We start from the raw sequence: 22,235 nt of genomic DNA, 5'->3' as shown, positions 1-22,235 counted from the left end.
AGCTGTATAGAGATGGGGCATTTTGCTACTCGGGCCATTTGTAAATCACTGTTACTCAGCGCTGTGTTCACAGCTTTGCACACAGGGAAAAATCACTCACCATTGAGTGTTTGCAGCTGTGCACAGGGGTGGGGGGCTGCGGTTGATGCGGCAGCAGGTCCGCATTTACCTCGTCGCTGGGCTCCAAAATCCTGCAGCCCAGCGATCAGGTCTGAATAACCCCCATAATGCCTACAGAAATACCACCCCTCATACATAGTGCCTGCAGCTGTAGTGACATTTAACACATAATGCACATGTATGCAGACTGACTCTCTTTCTCTTCACTTACTGAGCCACTGGCTGGCTGGGTCTATGTCTCCCTCTGCAGCCCTGGTCCATGTAGCTCTGCCCTCTTACACCCATGTAGCTCCAGCCACTTTTTAGGCCTTACACGGTGATAGTTTCACAGGTGAGTGGGAGGCTGCTGCCTGTCAGACTGTGTGAAGTCCAAAGCCTCCCTGCACTTTATACTCTGCTGAGCGGGTAGTGCCAGCTCTAGACACAAACTCCCCCAGGACATTAGCACCACAGCTGAGAGGACCTAAGAACCGCAAACCCTCCAACTCTTGAATCAGGTAAGTGAAACAAGAACAGCCCTTATTGGAGATCTGAGGTGGAGGAATCCCCCTAAACACTGGCCTGTGGAAAAAGGAAAGACAGAACAGCACACCATAAATCCATTACATTTGACACACAAATAGCAGTTCTTAAGCAGATGGCACACAGAGCCAGTTAAGATGGTGACACTTATGGTGTATACAGACGGTAAGATATGGCTTCCGATGTTGCTGATATAGTGAACAATTTCGCATGCAGATCGCATGCTTTTTTAGGGCTTACGAGCCCAATGCGCTGCCGATGCGCGCTCCCGTGTGAGCGCAAATCGGCAGCCAGAGAGGGCAGGCAAGACTATATAGTGCAGATCTGCACTATATAGTCTAAATTGTTCCCCTCCATGCATGCCGTGCGATGCGAGTCCCGATGCGATCTGATCGCATCAGTACTCGCATAGCACGGCATATTGCCCCTGTGTGTACATGCAATTGTTGGATAAACAGACACAGGGTAGTGCTGAATGTGACATGAGATGTCTGGTGTATAGGAATGGCACTGAAGCAATATAATGCAGTAATCAGGATATCCAGATATTCTAGGAAAGCTAGCAGGGGGAGTTTATGCAAATATACTGAAGACAATCTCTGCAGCGTGATATATGCAGAGGTCGAAGGCTGAAAAATGCATCAAGAACATGCCCCAAATCACAGGGGCATGTTCACACAAAGCTGCACACAGGCTCTCCTTTACCAAGCTCCCAAGCTACAGGAGCAAGAGGAGCTACCAGGCCGCAATCAGCTAACCGAATGCAGCTATCCCGAACTAACTGTAAACTCACTGATGCACACAAATGGCAGTGTACTGTAGGACATGATCTGTGCTCAAACAGCTGGACCAGATGCCATACTTATTTACATAAATCCAGAGCACCCAAAGGACTGGGTAACTATCAAAAGCAAACTCAATTGCCCCGAGTAAGTTATCTTCCTTTATTAGAACACTGTACCACTCTCTACCCTCAACCAAGACTGCCCTCAGCCAAGACTGTCATTGCATACATGTGAGAGAGCAGAGAAATTCCAACTGGCAAACTAATTGTGAAAAAGCTGTATTAAAATGAATTGCAGCTAATTGCAAGAACTTTATTTCCCAATACATTTGTATCATCATCATCATTGCTAGTGACTGGACTGATAATAACAACTTAAAGGCAGGCATGCCTACCCTCCCGGAATAGCCGGGAGCCTCCCGCTTTCTGGTCATAGCCCCCGCTCCCCCCCCTGCCCGCCGGCCTGCGGAGGGACCCATATTTACCCTATTCCAGTAATCCCCTTTTCTATGCTTTAGTATAGTAATTAGGACAGTCTACTATTGGTAAAATTTAGGCACAATCTCAGCTGCACCTCTTGAAAAGAAACCACTAGCTAAAGCTCTTCCCAACATTATCCAGTTCAAATTGATTAAAATGACACTATAAATTGACTATCTTTCAATTGATATTCAGTATAAACCATTTACAAATAACAATTTAAGGTACTTGTTTCCTAGCACGGCCACAACGATCATGATCGTGGTCATCGGGTGTAAAATCGGGGGCATCGCGGCCATCGCATGCACTAAAAAATCGGGTGCGATGGGCCAGACGCGATGGCCGCGATTTCCCCATAGAGACCAATGTTAAATGCCTCAATTTATGACCACGATTTCCCATAGGAAACAATGTGAAATGGCTCAATTTAACCAAATTATCATAGGAACAATGGTAAATGGCCCAAAAACACCCCTGAACATTGAAATGTCCCCCCAAAAGTAGTTTACGCCACCCCGCGATCAACGTAAACCCGAAGCGTGGCGAGCGCAGCGAGCCCGCGAGGGGCGGCGGTACGCGTCCTCCGACCTTTTCATACCCCCACTATCCACGTCGGCGTGGAGTTGAGAATAGAATAGTGTGGCGAGCGCAGCGAGCCACCGAGCCTGAAGCGTGGCGAGCGCAGCGAGCCCCGCGAGGGGACACGGATACCTGTGAAGCCCGCGAAGGGACGCGTTTACCTGTGAAGGTATCCGCGTCCCCTCGCGGGGCACGCTGCGCTCGCCACGCTTCGGGCTCGGTGGCTCGCTGCGCTCGCCACACTATTCTATTCTCAACTCCACGCCGACGTGGATAGTGGGGGTATGAAAAGGTCGGAGGACGCGTACCGCCGCCCCTCGCGGGCTCGCTGCGCTCGCCACGCTTCGGGTTCACGTTGATCGCGGGGTGGCGTGAAATACTTTTGGGGGGACATGTCAATGTTCAGGGGTGTTTTTTGGGGTTTCTGGCCCATTTACCATTGTTCCCTATGATGATTTGGGTAAATTGACCCATTTAACATTGTTTCCTATGGGAAATCGCGGTCATCGGGGGTAAAGTTAGCCATTTAACATTGTTCCCTATGGGGAAATCGCGGCCATCGCGTGTGGACCATTTAAGCATTTTTGGCCGCATACGACCCGACCGACGCGATTTTCACTGTTTTCAATGCATTTCAATGAAAAAATCGTGGGCATCGCGTCGGTCGCGTCGCAGGCCACTAAAAATTACACCCGATGGCCGCGATTGTGGCCGTGCTAGGAAACAAGTACCCATTTTAATGTCATGAATGTTGATATATGATTACTTGAAATATATATCCAATAGTGACACAACTTTACATATGAAAAGGAACAAAACACATTGAAGCATTAAAATATAATCTTCATATAAAACTTGACAAATCAGATCACAATCACTGTTTTATGCACTGTGTAGCTAGAGGTCCGATACTACTTCTGTGTTGAATGGTGCAAATCTGTATACCATCTGTAGCAGAACGCAAGCTTAAACCAATTGTAGCTTTGACGAATTGTGGGCACATACATTAGGGAGGGGTTTCCAGACCCAGCTGTGAATTTGCAGGCTGGACGATTATCTATAGATTGCACATGCGCATGGCTCATAGTCTGTATCCTGTGATAACATCCTGCATTATACAGCCACACATCTAATTCCATGCAGTTACACACTACATAGATCTGCTCAGCTGCAATGCTTATTATTTTTTCCGCAAGCTGAGCTTCAAATAGTTCGAATTCTCAAGCTTTATTTGCAGGGTCAGATATCCTAATGAATAGAGGTTCTGACTACAATGCCACAGGCTACCTGTGACGCGGATACCTGTGAAGCCCGCGAAGGGACGCGTTTACCTGTGAAGGTATCCGCGTCCCCTCGCGGGGCTCGCTGCGCTCACCACGCTTCGGGCTCGGTGGCTCGCTGCGCTCGCCACACTATTCTATTCTCAAGTCCACGCCGACGTGGATAGTGGGGGGTATGAAAAGGTCGGAGGACGCGTACCGCCGCCCCTCGCGGGCTCGCTGCGCTCGCCACGCTTCGGGTTCGCGTTGATCGCGGGTTGGCGTGAAATACTTTTGGGGGGACATGTCAATGTTCAGGGGTGTTTTTTGGGGTTTCTGGCCCATTTACCATTGTTCCCTATGATGATTTGGGTAAATTGACCCATTTAATATTGTTTCCTACGGGAAATCGCGGTCATCGGGGGTAAAGTTAGCCATTTAACATTGTTCCCTATGGGGAAATCGCGGCCATCGCGTGTGGACCATTTAAGCATTTTTGGCCGCATACGACCCGACCAACGAGATTTTCACTGTTTTCAATGCATTTCAATGGAAAAATCGTGGGCATCGCGTCAGTCGCGTCGCAGGCCACTAAAAATTACACCCGATGGCCGCGATTGTGGCCGTGCTAGGAAACAAGTACCCATTTTAATGTCATGAATGTTGATATATGATTACTTGAAATATATATCCAATAGTGACACAAATTTACATATGAAAAGGAACAAAACACATTGAATCATTAAAATATAATCTTCATATAAAACTTGACAAATCAGAGCACAATCACTGTTTTATGCACTGTGTAGCTAGAGGTCCGATACTACTTCTGTGTTGAATGGTGCAAATCTGTATACCATCCGTAGCAGAACGCAAGCTTAAACCAATTGTAGCTTTGACGAATTGTGGGCACATACATTAGGGAGGGGTTTCCAGACCCAGCTGTGAATTTGCAGGCTGGACGATTATCTATAGATTGCACATGCGCATGGCTCATAGTCTGTATCCTGTGATAACATCCTGCATTATACAGCCACACATCTAATTCCATGCAGTTACACACTACATAGATCTGCTCAGCTGCAATGCTTATTATTTTTTCCGCAAGCTGAGCTTCAAATAGTTCGAATTCTCAAGCTTTATTTGCAGGGTCAGATATCCTAATGAATAGAGGTTCTGACTACAATGCCACAGGCTATAGGTTTGGGTCCTGGATATATCAGCAGTTTGAATTGTAATAAAGGATAGTGAGACTGAAAAACAAAAAACTCTCAAGTTAATTTCATGACTGTTGTACAGGGATAAGTGAGGAAAAGAAAACAGAGGTGGTCAGGAGATGCCTGACTTCAAAGAGAAGCCAGGATATAAATGACCTTTATTAAAACAGATAATTGACAAGCGCCAAAAACCGCACAACCTCGCATGCAGCAAGGCACACTTTGTTATATCTGTTCCTCCTCCAGCCTTATCCCACCTCCTAGCACATAATTCAAACTCAGAAACTTACCCTGACCCTAACCCTAATACTCACCTCAAGCAGTCCTCTGCATTGTGAGCATTGGGATTTCGTTTCCGGGATCCTAACCGACATTGGTTGCATTCTGTCATGATGAGGAAAGTTAGTTTCGACAAATGTTGATAGAAGATAAGTTCTTATAGTAACTATTTTATTGAATGTCATGCCTTTTTGGGAAAATAAAAACAATTATTTAGCAAAATACTTCAAATAAAAGCATAAGACAGACATAAGCACAAACATGGCAGAAGTTAACACAGTAATAAAGTGAATTACTTGCAGGTATCATCTTAGGAGAATTAGTGACAAGCTCCATTGTACTGGAATGTATTTTATTGGCATGCATGAGTTGGCTTTCTGGCATAATTTCATCCAATTCCCCGTAGGCAAGTTGGAGTTTGGTGTCCCCTCACCCCTACCCTCTTTAAAATAGGGAAAAATATTGTGTGTGTGTGTGTGTGTCCTGGAGCCCACAGAGAGTTGACAGGATTCCAGCTATGCTGTGTGAAAATGACCAGTGGGACAGGGTCAGACTCACGAGCACTCAGAATCAGCATTCACCTGTGGGTCTCATCTCACCATCCAACAGCAGTGGTGGGTGCTGAAGCACAGGTTGAGTGGTGTCACACTGAAGCTGTCCTGTCCTCTATTGCAGGTGTTAGCAGGGATCCTGGGTTAGAGCCAATTAACTATGCAGGTGTGCCACAGAGCTGTTGGAAGAGCAGCGGTCACATTTGCATCCCACTGTGAACCATACAGGTGCTGCTCTACCTTCAAGGCTTGGAGCCTGGAGGCATGCTATTCCATTGCCTCTGGGAGTTACATCCCTGCTTTCTGGTCCACATAATGTACATGCAATTCCACCTATACAATTGAACATCACATTTCCATGGCCCCATAGCTCATAATCAGCACTCACTAGTCAGGTCAGGGTTTTAACTGGGAGAACTATGCCCATACAGACAGATGGTGTTCTGAATATATTTATTTATAGGGAATCTTTAAAGAAGCCACTTGCATTTCCATCACAACTAGAGTACTGTACTTCTATCTAAAGGATTGCTTCTTTGCACATTTTCATCTCCCATTCACCCTATCTGCTGATGCATAAGAAATTCTTCAATACTTAGTATACTATTACCCTTAAGACACTTATAGCAAAGAGGGCATTTCAGTGCGAAGACATTTGGCTTCTACTCCTACAGTTAATGAATGCTCACATTGTGTTCTCAAGTTGTTTGTTTCTTCTCAGTGTCATTTATAGAAAAATGTGAAAACTACACCTATCTCTGCAATCTTAAAATAACAGTTGTTTCCTTAACATCCCTTTGATTTGAAAAGAACAAGTTTATGTACAGTAAAATTCTCTGTTTATTTATGACAAATACTAAAAGGTGACCGCGATGTTGAGACCATAGACTATAGCAAAGAACTGCTTGTTCTGTGTGGTTTCTTTGTTTCCCGAAAAGAAAAGAGAAAGAAACATTGATACGCATCTGCAACAGAGGAATCCATGATAAGTAACGTTTGGAAAGGTATTCATATGGCTTTATGCCAAGTAGGAGGTTTCATCAAACAACTACACAACATCCCCATGGAAACCACAAGTGCGGATAGCATAAAAAGTGCCTGAATGAACTCTTAGCATCAATTCCAACAGGTGTTTCCTAGATCTTACAGTGCTCCTTCTATCAGTGCCAAGATGAGCTATAGCTATGCCCATAGCAGCTCCTCCAGACCAGGGAGTAACATCTCCTCACGCCTCGCTGGTGTCTATGGAGGGCAAAGCAGTTATAGTGGGCACGGGGGCTCAGGGTTCTCCCACTCCATTTCCAGGATGTCTTCTGGTTTGGGAAGTAGCTCATCATCTGGGTTTGGTGGTGGAGCATCTTTTGGTGGTTCTGGACATGGCGCCAGCTTCGGTTCTAGCGGTGGAGAGGGAATGTTCTCTGGGAATGAAAAGCACACTATGCAAAACCTGAATGATCGTCTGTCTAATTATCTGGACAAGGTGCGGTCTTTGGAAGAAGCCAATACTGACCTTGAGAAGAAGATCCATGAGTGGTATGAGAAGCAAGGCTCAGTAACTGTGCGAGAGCAAAATTATTCACCCTTCTATACTACAATTGAGGAGCTACGTGAGAAGGTACCTGACATAATGTCCTCAACACTTCTCTTGAATGTTGCATATATAATATAATCATGGAACCGTTTTAATTTGGGTCAAATAAGGTTGACAGATTGACACCTTTGTGAACAAAAAAGCTCCACATAATTAAAAATCAGTATTTTTTTGTGATAGATAAATGATAATCATTACTAAATATGCTGCCAGCAAAAGTTAAGTTGAATCCATCAGTAACATTATTGCATCCTACTGACTATATGAAGCTTCATATCATATCCTCCACCAATCTTGTGATGTAATCCTGAATTTACCATCTTTACATGTGCTCAAAATCTTTCTTACGTTCTGCATCATTTCGATGATAAAATACATCCTTTCCACATATTACTGAAGTAAAATATTTTTAAGGGCTGGAAAACCTGAATGAGGGAGATGTAAACATTTAGGTTATATAGTAAGTTCATATTTTTAAAGGAAATGAACCAATGCATTATGGGTAAGCGATGCTTGTTTTTTACTATCTGCTGTAGATTTGTTTTCTGCAATGGAACTGTAGTAAGAGGTCACTTATGATAGAATTTATAGCACATGTAGGCAAAAGAGGATTGCTTGGCATGCTGTGACATTTAGGGTGACATTTAATAGGAGTAGAGATTCAGAAAGTGAGAGATTTGGTAAAAATAAAAATTTAAAGCAGCAATCATTTCCACTGCCAAATCAAACTGGTTTTGCAGTATAAATGATTGCCGCTTTTAAAAAAAAACCTGGAGATTTCTTATCAAATCTCCCACTTTCTGAATCTCGTTTATCCTATTAAATTTCCCCCTTAGTTCCAGGATGCCAGACAATATTCTGTTGCCTGCATGTGGTATAAATTCTATCGTAAGTGATTCTAAGTAATGATGTTAAAGAACACATACTGTATCTGAAGAACAGTTACTATATTAATCACCAGAATTGTTTAAGATCATTGACAGCTCTTGAGAGATGTTATAAATGCGGCAATTGTTGCTCCCAACACAAATACTTAAGTTTATGCAGTTTCACATATCCATAGCACACTTTGTAAAGTGACAAAAACACTACAGAGAGCTGGTGTTTTATTCAGTTGTTATTGCTCTAAACATAAAAAAAGGCTCTATACTGATGATTATGCTGCATTATGACTGTCCCATATTTTAATCACTGCATATATTTGGAAAAAATGCAAATAGTGGCACTGGACCTAATTTGCATATTGTGACATACACCATAATGTTCTGTCTTTTGAAAATAAGGTTGCTGTAAAAAACAAACAAAAAAAAAACCCTTACCTGTTTTTTTAAGGAGAGAAAAAACAATATAATGAAAGAGCAATAGAATCAGTCATGTTTTAGGGATCATCAAAGAGGTTGTTCTCTGGTCCCTCATTGTAGGAACATGCAGAGTGACTGATATGGTGAGAGGAGTATGGGCGGAAGTGGAAGAAAAACTTTCTATCCACTATCTCGACTACTCTAAAACTGCCAGTGACTGGCCGATGTTGTAATTAGCAAGGATTGGACTCAGGGTACCAACCGCCGTAGGCTAATACAGAAGTGGCCGCCCTCCCCCTTTCCCATCACCATTTTTTTTGGCAATATTCAGCTAGCAATCAACAGTTCCGTTGATTTTGCCACTTACCGCCCTAGCAGTGATGGCAACGGTGGCAGTGACATTAATCACAGTCTTTGCAATAGAGCCAACCATGGCTCTCAAAGGATCTCCTCTTCCCAGCATCCCTGCCTCAGTGACACAGGCAATCCCAGCAGGCCCCACTGCTCCCACAGTTCCTAGGGGCGAACTCACAAGACCTTGCTTGGTCTACATCTCCAACAGAACCAGGAAGCGCTTCCACCAATCTTTTGTGCAAGCGCTGAGCACCATTAGGACCCAGCTACCCAGGCTGCAGCCTAATCAGGCTATTGGTTAATCAGGCCCTGAGCTACTACCCTGTGCTACTCACTAGATCGCTTAGAAAATGCCCATACATCGCTCCGTGTGTAGATGCCTAAGCGATATCAATGCGTGACCACGCGCGTCCCTAACACCCAGCATGCTAGCTAAATTTACTTAAACACTGGTCAGGGCCAGTGTTCTCACTAGATAACACTGGCCCTAACAGATTGCTCAGCACACATCATTGACACATCGCTGAGCAGCGCTGTGTGCTGAGCAAACTTGTGTAGGCCCAATAACACTGGATGGAACCGACACATTATAGGCTGAAATACTGTCTTAAAGGTCAGCAAAATGGAGCATGGAAAGACCTTTGCAGGAAAGTAGGTACTTATGTATTATCTGGGCTCCCATGTTAAATGCACCCCATTTTTTCATACCCCTACTATCCAACTACGCATGGAGTTGATTTTATATAGTGTGGCGAGCGCAGCGAGCCCCCGTGCCCGAAGTGTGGTGAGCGCAGTGAGCCCCGCGAGGGGACGCGGTCTCATAAGAAAAACGGGAGCCCAGATATTACATAAGTACCGGAAAGTAGTATTGGGAGTGTGAGCTTCCTTTCAGCTCCCTCTTATACCACTTTTACAACGCCGCAAAAACCCGGGTCAGCGGCGGGTCAGACCGGGGTCAGTGGCAGTGTAAACTGGTCAACCCGTGTCCATTTACACAGAACTTCTACCCAGGTCCTGACCTGGGTTGAACATGGCTAGGACCTGGGTAGAGGGCAGTGTAAAAGGGTACACTGGGTCATCCGACGGGGCTCCTGTCAAGATGGAGGTTTGGGTTGGGGGGTACACACAGCCTCCGCTGCTCTCTGCTGTACTCTGCAGACAGCAGTGGAGGCAGGGAGGAGGCAAATGGATGCCTGTGTGGAGCATCCATTCACCTCACAGATGGGGGCTGGGGGGAAGGGGTACACAGCGGCAGCCCAGCAGCTTACCTTGGTGTTGCGATCGGCGATCCCGGCGGTGATGATGTAATCTCCAAGCATCGCCTCCGTTTTAAATGGTTTAAATCCTGGATCCAAACTGGCTTGGATCCGTGTTTCAAATGCCGGGTCGGATCTGGGATTTTTGGTGTAAAAAGGGTATTAGTCTGCACAGTGAATCCAATTACAGTAAGTATGATGTCTTACGGTAATGTAAAAAAAAAATATCATTTTTTAATCCAGTTCTGACATGTATGTACACAGGGATACAGTCTTATACAGGTACCTGACTGGAATGTATTATGGTTATTACTGATAGATTTACCAATTACATCTCCTTTGTATTTACAGATTCTCCATGCCACTATTGACAACAACCAAGTTTTGCTTGCTATTGACAATGCACGCCTGGCTGCTGATGATTTTAAACTCAAGTGAGTTCACTATTTGATGAAAAAATAAGTAAAAAACAATTTAGTGTGACAAATGAGACTGAAGAGTAGTGGTCTAGAAGTTATTAGTATCATGGTGGGTTACTTCTTACTAAGAAGGCAGTTGCTGCTTCACACACATTGTAATATTTATGTGGTTCACAGTGGAATTCAAGTGTGACCCACTGCTCTTCCAATGAACCTCTTCTGCGTACTGGCTTCTTTTGTATAGTTAACCCGCTTGGGAGCCATCCTAACAATATGGGAACAAAGCGGCTCCCACCTTGTTCTGGGCAGCCTGTGCACCTGCCACTTATGCTGGACTGTGACAGGGGACCCATCGGTGAATGCTGATTCCGCATGCTTCAGATGGCTGAATGAGTCTTACCCTGACCCACCAGTCATTGGGGTTTATTCTAGTTCATTCTTTCTGACAAAATCCTTCTTAGATGGACAAAACCATGTGCACTGCAGGGGGGCAGATGTAACATGTGCAGAGAGAATTAGATTTGGGTGAGTTATTTTGTTTCTGTGCAGGGAAAATACTGACTGCTTTATTTTACACTGCAATATAGATCTCACTTTGAAGAAAAACCCCACCCAAATCTAATTCTCTCTGCACAAGTTACATCTGCCCCACCCGCAGTGCACATGGTTTTGTCCATCTAAGAAGGATTTTGTCAGAAAGAATGAACTAGAATAACCCCCATTGTCTGACACACACGCACACAATTGCATACACACTTTTTTTAAAGGGGCAACTGGGATATTTATTTACTGTATATGGTGCTACAAAGTCTCTGCATCCCCATTCCCAAGACACAGTGAATAAGGCCGAAAGCAAAAGGGAAGAGAGAGAGGTTGAAAACAAAATGGAGGAGAGATAAAAGTCCTGATTCAGAGCTTTACGCAAATCCAATAGTTTCCACACAACTCAGATGGCAAGAGGACTGGGCATGCTAGGCTGCTGTCATTTGGGGCTAAGAGGGGGTGGCACCTGGCAGCATTCCTGAAAATGGTGGCATGACATTTAGCTTTCTGGGAGTGGCAAAGCCAGGGCCTGCATCGTCTGCTGCAGATTTCCTGCCCCGCTGGAATGAAAGCACCACATTTTCTGCATAACCAGAAGTTATTGTGGAGTCTTCAATGTTGGTAGTAAAATGGATAATGAATACACAGAGAAGAGTGGGAATTGTGTAGTATGGAAGGAGGGTGGGGTTTAAAGTAAGCTGTTGAAGACAGATTTAAGGGGAGGTTGATGAAAGCATGGAGAGAGATTGAGGGCCTGATTCAACAAGGCTTGCTAAGCAGCATACATTCACTGCCTAGTGAGAACATAAACGCCACCCGCTGCCCATCCGAACCCCCCACATGCGCCGCCGAATCCCCTCGGTACCATGAGAGGGGATGTACGCAAACACATCCCCTCACATGCAGCTGAAGAAGAGAGAAATTGCCGACCATCGAATGATTTCTCTCCCCTTTGGAAATAAAAGTCAGTCTAAAAGTCGGAGTGGGCCGAAGTGGGGGCTGGTGTTTTCATAGGGAGGCCCATAAAATACTGGGCATTCACATTTCTTTGTAAGGATGTCCTTATGTCTATCACATGCATTTTTAACTTGTTCTACTGTCCTAGCCTTTGCCACATCTGATGGGAGGCTATTCCACTTGTCCACTACCCTTTCTGTGAAGTCAATTTTCCTCAGATTTCCCATGAAATGCCCTCCCTCCAGTTTCAGTGCATGTCCTTGTGTATTTCCCTTCATGTAAGAGATGTAAGATTTTAGATTTAGATTTTAGATGTAAGATTATAGGTTTTTTTCAATCAATATTTTTAAAATGAACCCTGGCCATCAGAAACCAATATGGTGATATGAATCAAAAAGCATGACCTATTAAATGTATTAAAAGTAAAATTTATTTAACTTAGTTACATATATGAAAGAAAGGAAAAATCCAGGTTAAAATAAATAATATACAGAAAATGATTACTAAAACTTATTTACATCAGTAACTACATTAGTTTATACTTGTGATTCTCAGTGTGTTATACTGTAGTTCTCAACTTAGTGCCTTTTCTTTTTTAGGTATGAGAATGAACTTTCCTTGCGTCAGAGTGTTGAAGGTGACATACATGGCCTGCGTAAGGTGTTGGATGAATTAACACTGTCCAGATCTGACCTGGAACTGCAGATTGAGAACCTAAAGGAGGAGTTAGCTTACCTTAAGAAAAATCATGAGGAGGTGAGAGCATCTACAGCTTTCATTGGGTGCCGGACGGGGTACCGACAGTCGGGATCCTGACAGGCATTTACCCGACGTCGGGATCCCGACTGTCAAAACACAGACAGCCGGGTTCCCGACGGCCATTGGCTATTTTCCCTCGTGGGGGTCCATGACCCCCATAGAGGGAGAATAGAATAGGTGGCCCGCAGCGTGGCGAGCGCAGCGATCCCGACTGGGTCCGGCCAGTCGGGATCCCGACGTTGTGTACCTGTACCACACTCGCTTTCATTATAAAAGGAAGTTATATAGGGGTCTACAAAGAGGGAACTGGAATCAGTATTGGCTTGGTATCTGTAAGATACGTCAAGATACGTCAAGACAGATGTTTTCTAAAGATCACTGTTAATGGAAGGTTCTTAGTCTAGCTTTGCCTACAAGTTATTTTCCTATTTCTTCAGGAGATGAGTGAGAAGGGCCAGCAAATGAGTGGCACAGTGAATGTAGAGATGGATGCAGCTCCTGGGACTGATCTGTCCAAGGTCCTCAGTGAAATGAGAGAGCAATATGAATACATTGCTGAGAGGAACAGGAGGGATGCTGAAGCATGGTTCGTGTCTCAGGTAGGTCTTCAGCACATACATGCATATGTATAGATATCTACCTCATTAATTATACAATGTAACTGCATCTACAGTAATTTCTTCATTTCTAGAGTGAATCGCTCCACAAGGAAGTAGTTACCCACACAGAACAAGCCCAGTCTAGCAAGACGGAGGTCACGGATCTGAGGCGCACTGTTCAAGGATTGGAGATTGAGCTGCAGTCTCAGCACAGCATGGTAAAGGCAATAACTATGGACATCGAATTGCAATTACAATCTGTCCTAGATCAGTATAGTATCAGTGCAATATATTGACACATGTTACTAGGTATAAGCCGGATTCCCATCACATGTTGGCAAGTTTTTCATCCAGTATTCGGTTAACATCACAATGATCGGGATGCCAGAGTTCTGTAGGGAAGAGGGATTAGGTTTAGGTACTAGACTTAGAGTTAGGCTGCGGGGGAAGGAAAGGTTAGGGTTAGGCTACGGGGACGTGGGTTAGCTTTAGATGGTGGGGTGCAGAGTTTAGGGTTAGGCACTAGTGGGAAGGGTTAGTGTCAGGCTGCAGGAAGGAGGGCTAGGGAGGTTTGGGGAGGGTAAGTGTACTTTTCTGACCCATGTCAGGATTCCGTCCATTGGGATGCCAGCATCAGTATTTTTTAGAGTAATATCCTAAACTTTGCTTCATCTCATTTCGTCAAGTTAAAGCTGAACAATAACAACAACAAAAAATATTGGCATACTCAATATTAGAGATAGATGTGGCCAGTAAGGGTTTTTTGGGAGCGGTGCATTGGGCCCACGTTCACTTGAAATGACAGCTAGTAATTCTATATAAACTTTTCATGCAATCAATCGTCATGTGCTGTATTTATAGTTTTCCTTTTATTTTCATCTTTTTTTCTGAAGCACCTTATCTGTTTGGCTTTATCATTTATGAAATTCAGCTGCATCTGATTCACAATATTCATACTTTAATGCAGCTGGCAAATACAAGAAATAAAATAAAGTTGCTAGAAATAAAGTTGGCAGATACTGCATCGCCATAATCACTCATATGGGAAGAGTGCTGTTAAGTGTGCAAGGGTGGTTGTATGTGCAATCACCATCTTATCTCTGAACCGGTACATCATCCCAATTTATTGTGATTTCTTTTAAAATGCAGAAGGGCTACTTGTCAGGCATGAACTACCCTCTTATGCCTATAGCCAAGTCTTATAGACTATAGGTATCTTTGTTTAAAAGACAATGAGTCCAGTAGAGATACTGCAATTTTTGCATCTTGTCTCATTGCTTGAAGTTCTTATCAGCTATTACTATTCACCTAATGGGGCCTACACACAGGGAGATTTTTCTGAGTGATCTGAGCGATGCTAGATTGCACAGATTGCTCAGCACACAGCGCTGCACACTGATGTGCCAGCATTGTGTGCTGAGCAATCCGTCAGGGCCAGTATTCTCCAATGAGAACACTGGCCATGACCAGCAATCTAACTATATTTTATCCAGCATGCTGGATATTAATCGGCGCGAGGGGTGTGATATGGGAGTCCGACAGTCGGGATCCCGAAGTCATTATCCCGACATCGGGATCCCAACTGCCCGGAGTCAGACAGCATGGCGAGCGCAAACGACTGTCGGGATCCCGACTGTCGGGAACCCGTCCGGCACCCACCGCGAGATAGTGACGCCCTGAAAATGCCCTGAAATGGGTGAGATTTAATAGGATGAGAGATTCAGAAAGTGAGAGATTTGATACGAAATTTCCAGTTTTTTAACGCGGCAATCATTTACACTGCAAAATCAAACCGTTTTTTCAGTATAAATGATTGCCGCTTAAAAAAACCGGAAGGATGGACTATTTTGGCCAGATGCATTGTGGCAATAACTGAACAGATATAGCTGTCCTGCTTCTTTAGATAGCTTAATTATGTTAGAACAATTAGCTTACTGCATGCATAGGCCATGGCTGGTGATTTGCAGTCATCTTCTGACCGTATTACAAAGGTCATATATTCATCCTCACTGATTTTGGGTTATTACTGACTGTATCAGCCATTTTCGTTCTACACATGCCCTGACATATTGCTTATTGTATCATGATATACCATAGGAACATCTGAGGTCAGCATTAGTTCTTTACTGTTTACACAGCCTGATATTTTATATTCAAAGTTGTGGTTACCTTTCTTCATTTCAAAAGATGTGATTCTTGTATGGAGTCATGCAGAACCTACTTGCAAATCCTGTAACAAATCCACAGTCATCCTTATGGAATGCAAACATATGAAATTGCTTCATTGGCAGATGTACAGTTCTGTACATGGGCACTGAATGGGCTAGAAATGTTTGCACAAGGCACTTTAGACACTAATGCAGCATGATGATTGATTTAATAATTATCAAATGGGAAAAGCATGACCGAATTTCAAACCAAGAAATAATATAATTGTTCTGTCAGCATATCACAATTGTCTAATATTTTCTGCTCAGAAATCAGGACTGGAGGCTTCCATTTCAGACACTGAGGCTCGTTACTCCGCCCAGCTTCACCATATCCAATCTGTAATTGGTACCATTGAGGGACAACTGGGAGATCTCCGCTCAGATCTGGAAAGGCAGAATATGGACTACAAGACTCTCCTAGATATTAAGGCTCACCTTGAGGCTGAGATTGCTACCTACCGCAAACTGCTGGATGAACATGACCAAAGGTACTTGCAACAAACAGCAGTTATAGCTGTCCAACATAATGGCCAAACATAAAGGCATGCAGCACATTACATAAACCAACAAAAAAACAAGTTCATCAGGTCATGGAAATAGTTGCTGGGCTTCAAGTCATGAGGTTATTTGTCATTTGGTTCAAAAGATTGGTGCTAATTGTCTGTCAGCTCGGTATTTACAACTTGTCTTGAAATTTTGTGTTCTTATCTTAAAACAACATAGTATCCTAATTGTATTTATTAAGGAACTATTTTTAAATGTGCTTTAGTAACTCCAAATTTGCCACTACAAAACATTTTGAATAGTGATAAATTTTTCACATTATTCACAACATTTGCCACTAAACTGGTTGTGGAAAATAGGAAAATAGTACTTTATGACACCTCTCTGTTTTTTTCGTTAGTGATATAGAGGACCACCTCACTATAGGGGAGAAGTATCAAAGTTTGAGATAAAATGGAGAAGTTGCCATAACCAGAGCTAGATCAAGGCTTGTGGAGGCCCTGGGTCAACTAATACTCCTTTCAGAACGCAAATCCCAGATTGCACCCGGGATTGGGACACGAGTTCATCCCGGGATGGGACGACATTTGCTATCTGAAAGCTTCTTTAGCTTATTCCCGGTTCACTGACATCACATAGGGGCATGGCTAAGCATCATCGGAGGCGGGAGTGGAGGCAGCATTTGGAGCTGACATTGGATGATGTAGCCAAGCCCTGCCCTCTCCATAGTGTGAACACAACCCGGGCCGCTCAACCCAGGTTACCCCTTCACAGTGCACAGAAACCTAGGTCACATCTGTATTCAACCCTGATCGTGACCAGGGTAAAATGGCAGGTTGCTCGACCCGGGAAATGTGGCTGTGGTGCTTTCACTCCTCAGAGCAACCTGGGTTAACATTGGTATAAACTAGGTTGATTTGGTGGTACAAAAGGGGTATAAATAGTGGGGCACACAATTGTGGTTGTACATTGCATCATGTTAGTGGCATAGCAAGATTTCACACAGACCCTTTAGGAGCTTGGAGGTGCCAGCTAGTTATCAGTTGATTTCTCCCTCTGTACTGCCTCCATTCCACCTCTGTCCACCAGTGTCAGCGCCGCTGGGGTCCCGTTACACCTGCAGGCAATGAAATTGTCCCTAACAAAATGGGCCTTGACTAGCATTTACAGTATAATAACTGCCTTCTATGAGGTAGCGGCCATTTTGGGAGGGACATTTTCATTGCCAGCAGGCATGATGGGACCGCAGCAGCAGCAGCAACAGTAAAACAGAAGGGGGGGGATCTTCTGACAGGAGCAATAGACCCCAGTGGCTGGATAGAGGGGAAGTCCCCGGTACTTGTGTAATATCTGGGCGCCCGATTTTGACATCGGGTCGGAAAAATCAGTCGCATCACATGCGTCCAAATCGCATGCGATGCGACCGATTCGACCCGATTTTTCATTGTACAGCCACCCTGATGGCTGATTACAATGTTAAATGCCCCCTCATACCCCGAATATTAATTGTTTACCCACCCTGATGGGTAATTACTAGATCAAATGCCCCCCCATTGTTAATGCCACCCCACGATCAACGCCATCCCGAAGCGTGGCGAGCACATCTACATCGGCATACCCCCACCATCCACGTCGGCGTGGAGTTGATTTTATATAGTGTGTCATGCCGAAGCGTGGCAAGCGCAGCGCGCCCCGCGAGGGGACACACAATACTTCACACGTATTATGCGTCCCCTTGTGGGGCGCGCTGCGCTCGCCACGCCTCAGGCTCGGTGGCTTGCTGCGCTCGCCACACTATATAAAATCAACTCCATGCCACGTACCGCCGCCCCTCATAGGCTCGCTGCACTTGCCATGCTTCGGGTTGGCGCTGATCGTAGGGTGGTGTTAACAATGTGGCGGGGGGGGGGGGAATTTGACCTAATAATTAACCATCAGGGTGGGTATACAATTAAAAATTGGGTCTAGGGGGCATTTAACATTGGGATCAATGTTAAATCGGGTCTGAGGGACCATTTAACATTGGTTCCAACGCACAAATCGGGTCGGTATCGTCGCATCGCATCGCATTCCATTATAATGGCATGCGATGCGACCGATTTTTACATTGTACCGGGAACGTCCAAAAACCCCGAAAATCGGGTCCAATCACGTCGCATCGCATGCCTTAAGTACAGGCATGCGATAAAAAAATTCAACACCCAGATATTACACAAGTACCAAGTCCCCTACAACAAGCAGGTATGTGGGGGTGACATTCTTTTTCTGCTAGGATTGCAAAATGTATAGCTACTCTACTTCAGCATGTCTCTGCCACTGGCTGCTGAGCATTATCCTTTTACTTTAGACATCTCCCAGAATTGAGGCCAGGAAATGACTGTTTGCAGGGTAACGGGATTTCCTTAATGTTAAATTAACTACAGGAAAAAATAATGGATGTTTTGTGTTACTATATTTATCTCTTTTAACTCATTTAATACAAAGATGATAAAAAATATTTCACTATGCTTATATAAGAAAACTGCTCTAAAACATTTGCTATAGAACACGGACCATATACAGTATTTGTCAGTTACAAAACATACAAACAAAAATGTGAACTGGCCATTTATGACTTAAGATGACCCATAGAGACTCCTGTAATTAACATAGTTATGATATTTCCTAATTCTAATAAACTTTTAAAGACATACAGGAGACTAAATAAATAGGTATTCTAAGAGAACAAATAAAATCTAGCCATTAATTAAAGTGGTGCTGCTAATTTAATTGTAGGAGTGACCCTTTTTAATATATATAACATAAGAATTCCATTTATTTTGTTTACTTTCAGGAAAGCATTTTCATTGTTTATGAGACTACTAAGGAAATGTATCAAACTTCTAAACATGCAAGAAGTTGCCCATTTCAAATAATCAGGTTCTAGATAGCAAGTCATCCATACCTCCAAACTTTGTAAAGTCTCGGACCAGGGCTCCTGAAAAAGGGGGCGTGGTCTTTGTAAAAGGGTTGTAACTTTGCAGCAATTCTGTAATCTCAATCTACCCCCCATCTTTAGAACCTACGTTAATTTCTGTTTTTTTTTGCCTTTGTTTTACAGCATTGGTGGGACTCACAAGGAGAGTTCTGGTAAGCATGGGCATAACTTTAGTGGGTGCAAGGGGTGCAATTGTTATTAGATCCAGAGGCTTATGGGGGAAGGGGGTTGGACCCAATTTCCCAGTTTTGCCTGTTAAACAATTGGGTCTGATCCATTGCCTAGCCTGAATTGTGTGACATTATATATTCAGTGAGAGGTGTGTGTAGTGGATTTTATAATGAACTCTGGGCCTCTGTAATGTGTCACAATATTTACTGTAGGCCACCGTAATGTGGCAAAATATAAATTAAAGACACTTGTAATTTGGCACAGTATGAACTCCTCAAGTTCATGTGGCACAGTATGAACTGCAGACCACTAAAATGTGGTATAATTTGAACTGGAGACGGCTATATTGTGGTATAATATCAACTGGAGACCATTATAACATGGTATAGATTGATCTAGAGGCCACTGAAATGTGGCACATTATTAACTGGAGGGAAATGTAATGTGTAATCTGCTCATTGTTATGTGGGGGGCACACTGATGTTACACAATAATAATTGGGGTACTTTAATGTGGTACAATATGAAATAGCATAATCTGATCTGCTTGACAATCAAATGTGACACACTATGAACTGTATGGTATATTATGAATTGGAGATACTGTGTGGCATAATTTGCTATACTGTAGATCAGTGGTTCCCAAACTTATTTGAGTCCCAGTGCTCTTTAGTATAAAAAAAATCTTTCATGGCCCCCCTAGGCCAAATGTTTCTCATTGAGAAAACCAGAATAAATATATTAAATTAAGTAAACTTTTGTTTGTCCACATTTTACCTATTACATGTGTCATAAATAATTAGAATTTGACATGAACCATAAATCCAAGGCACCTCTGCAATTCCCCTAAGGCACCCTGGGGTGCCATGGCACACAGTTTGGGAGCCATTGCTGTAAAGTGCTATCACATTTAGGTAATCCAGAGCAATGACTCACTAAGCCAGGCATGTCCAAACTACGGCCCTCCAGCTGTTGTGAATCTACACGTTGCATCATGCCTTGCCACAGTTTTTCGATTAGGGAATGCTAAAACTATGGCAAGGCATACTGGGATGTGTAGTTTCACAACAGCTGGAGAGCCACAGTTTGGACATGCCTGCACTAAGCTGTCACCAATTTACCTATTTCAGTACCTGTACCCCATACAGTGTTAAAGATACTGTATAGTGATTTTTTTTTCTCTTTACCCCTAGGTTCCAGCACAACCACTACAACTACTACTAAGGTGGTCCACACTGCTGTGAAAGAAGAGGTGCCTGCAACTGAAAAGAAGTGAACTTTAAGACCACATTCTATGTTGCCAGTTTTTTAAATCAATAACCCATACTTGTTGAAATCAATGCGGAAAAAAATTATTTGCAATAATAAACAAGTACAGCAATATAAAAAGTTTGCCTCTACACTGATTGTATGATAACTGACAAAGCCAATGACAATATATAAAGAAATAAATCACAGCTTTTTAGTATTCACTGAAAATGACTCCTGAGAATTTTCCTCTCAATTATTTTGAGTACAGTACTTGTGTAGTTTCACGGCGCCCGATATATCGGATGCGATATCGGCCAATATATCGGAAGCGATATCGACCGATATATCGATGCGATCCTATGCGATTTTGTACCTGTTCATAACCCCACTATCCACTACGCATGGAGCTGATTTTATATAGTGTGGCGAGCGCAGTGAGCCACCGAGTCCGAAGCGTAGCGAGCCCCACGAGGGGACGCGGATTACTGCACTCGCCACACTATATAAAATCAACTCCCTGCGTAGTGGATAGTGGGGTTATCAACAGGTAAAAAATCACTTTGGATCGCATATATTGGCCGATATCGCATCCGATATATTGGGCACCGTGAAACTACACAAGTACCTTATTTTGATACTGTACATTCTGTAAGCATTTTACAATGACCACAAATTTCATCTCTTTAACTTTATAGGTGTATACAATAATCCTATCATTCCAAGATTATATTACTGTATTTCTTATCAAGATTATAATTAGACTTTGAAACACCTCTCTAAACCGGAATTATTTATAATTAGTTTCTCTAGTAAAAGTAGAATGACACCATTCTCACCACCACACATAAATGCCATACTAACAAAGGAATATCTTAATATGCCCGATAAAACATTGGGTCAAAAAAACTCCTGTTTTTAGGCCCTTTTTAACAATGTTTTTTTTCCGTTTTGACCTCTATCCAATATGGGTCTACCGATAAAAGGCATGAGTGCTCACGAAAACACACAGGATCAGTGAAACCTTTCAGGGAATTTGCTTTGCCAACCCGAAGCAGGTGAAAAAATATCCCCAATAAGCTGCGGCACAGCTGGCTTTTCAGGGCTAATTGGATAGTTCCAAGTGATCCTATTACTCAGGGTCAGCAATTGCGGGTAATAGGATATACCTGTAAAAGCTGGAAGTAATGAATAAGGCTGCATCAGTATCACAAGTAGACAAGCAACCAAGAAATATACAGGATCCACACTTTGGGACGACATGAATAAGTTTGACTTGGACAATAGCCTGAGACAAGAGGTGAAGTTTTTCTAAAAAAAAATCCACATGCACTACCATTGGGAATGGTAAAGCGTGCCGCACACAGTGGTAGGGGAGTGAGGCACTTGGCCTGAAGCATGGTGAGCCATGCAGGGGTACGTGGTACACTAATTGGGGTGTCTAGGTGCTAAAATGTACAAATTGACAGTAAAAAACGTAAATAATCTTGTTGAACTTTTCATGTGTTGACAATTCCAATATCAACCTTTTGTTTGTGTTGACCGTGTTCCCATGT

The 22,235-nt window shown here is 43.4% G+C and overlaps 1 protein-coding gene across 1 annotated transcript; it reads left to right on the top strand.

Annotated features, from left to right (window-relative positions):
- Positions 1 to 6,933: 6,933 nt before the first annotated feature.
- LOC146008218 (keratin, type I cytoskeletal 19-like) lies at positions 6,934 to 20,766 on the top strand. Its single transcript, XM_083147292.1, has 8 exons — positions 6,934 to 7,406; positions 10,645 to 10,727; positions 12,812 to 12,968; positions 13,409 to 13,570; positions 13,663 to 13,788; positions 16,048 to 16,268; positions 19,385 to 19,413; positions 20,625 to 20,766. Exons 1-8 carry the CDS (start codon positions 6,963 to 6,965, stop codon positions 20,705 to 20,707), a joined length of 1,305 nt encoding a protein of 434 aa, XP_083003418.1. The 5' UTR covers positions 6,934 to 6,962; the 3' UTR covers positions 20,708 to 20,766.
- Positions 20,767 to 22,235: the final 1,469 nt, after the last annotated feature.

Source organism: Crinia signifera, chromosome 6 (genome assembly GCF_055691185.1).
Source record: "Crinia signifera chromosome 6, ASM5569118v1, whole genome shotgun sequence".
Taxonomy (NCBI): Eukaryota; Metazoa; Chordata; class Amphibia; order Anura; family Myobatrachidae; genus Crinia; species Crinia signifera.
Note: the sequence above shows the minus strand (reverse complement) of the source record. Positions and strands in the feature narration are given on the sequence as shown.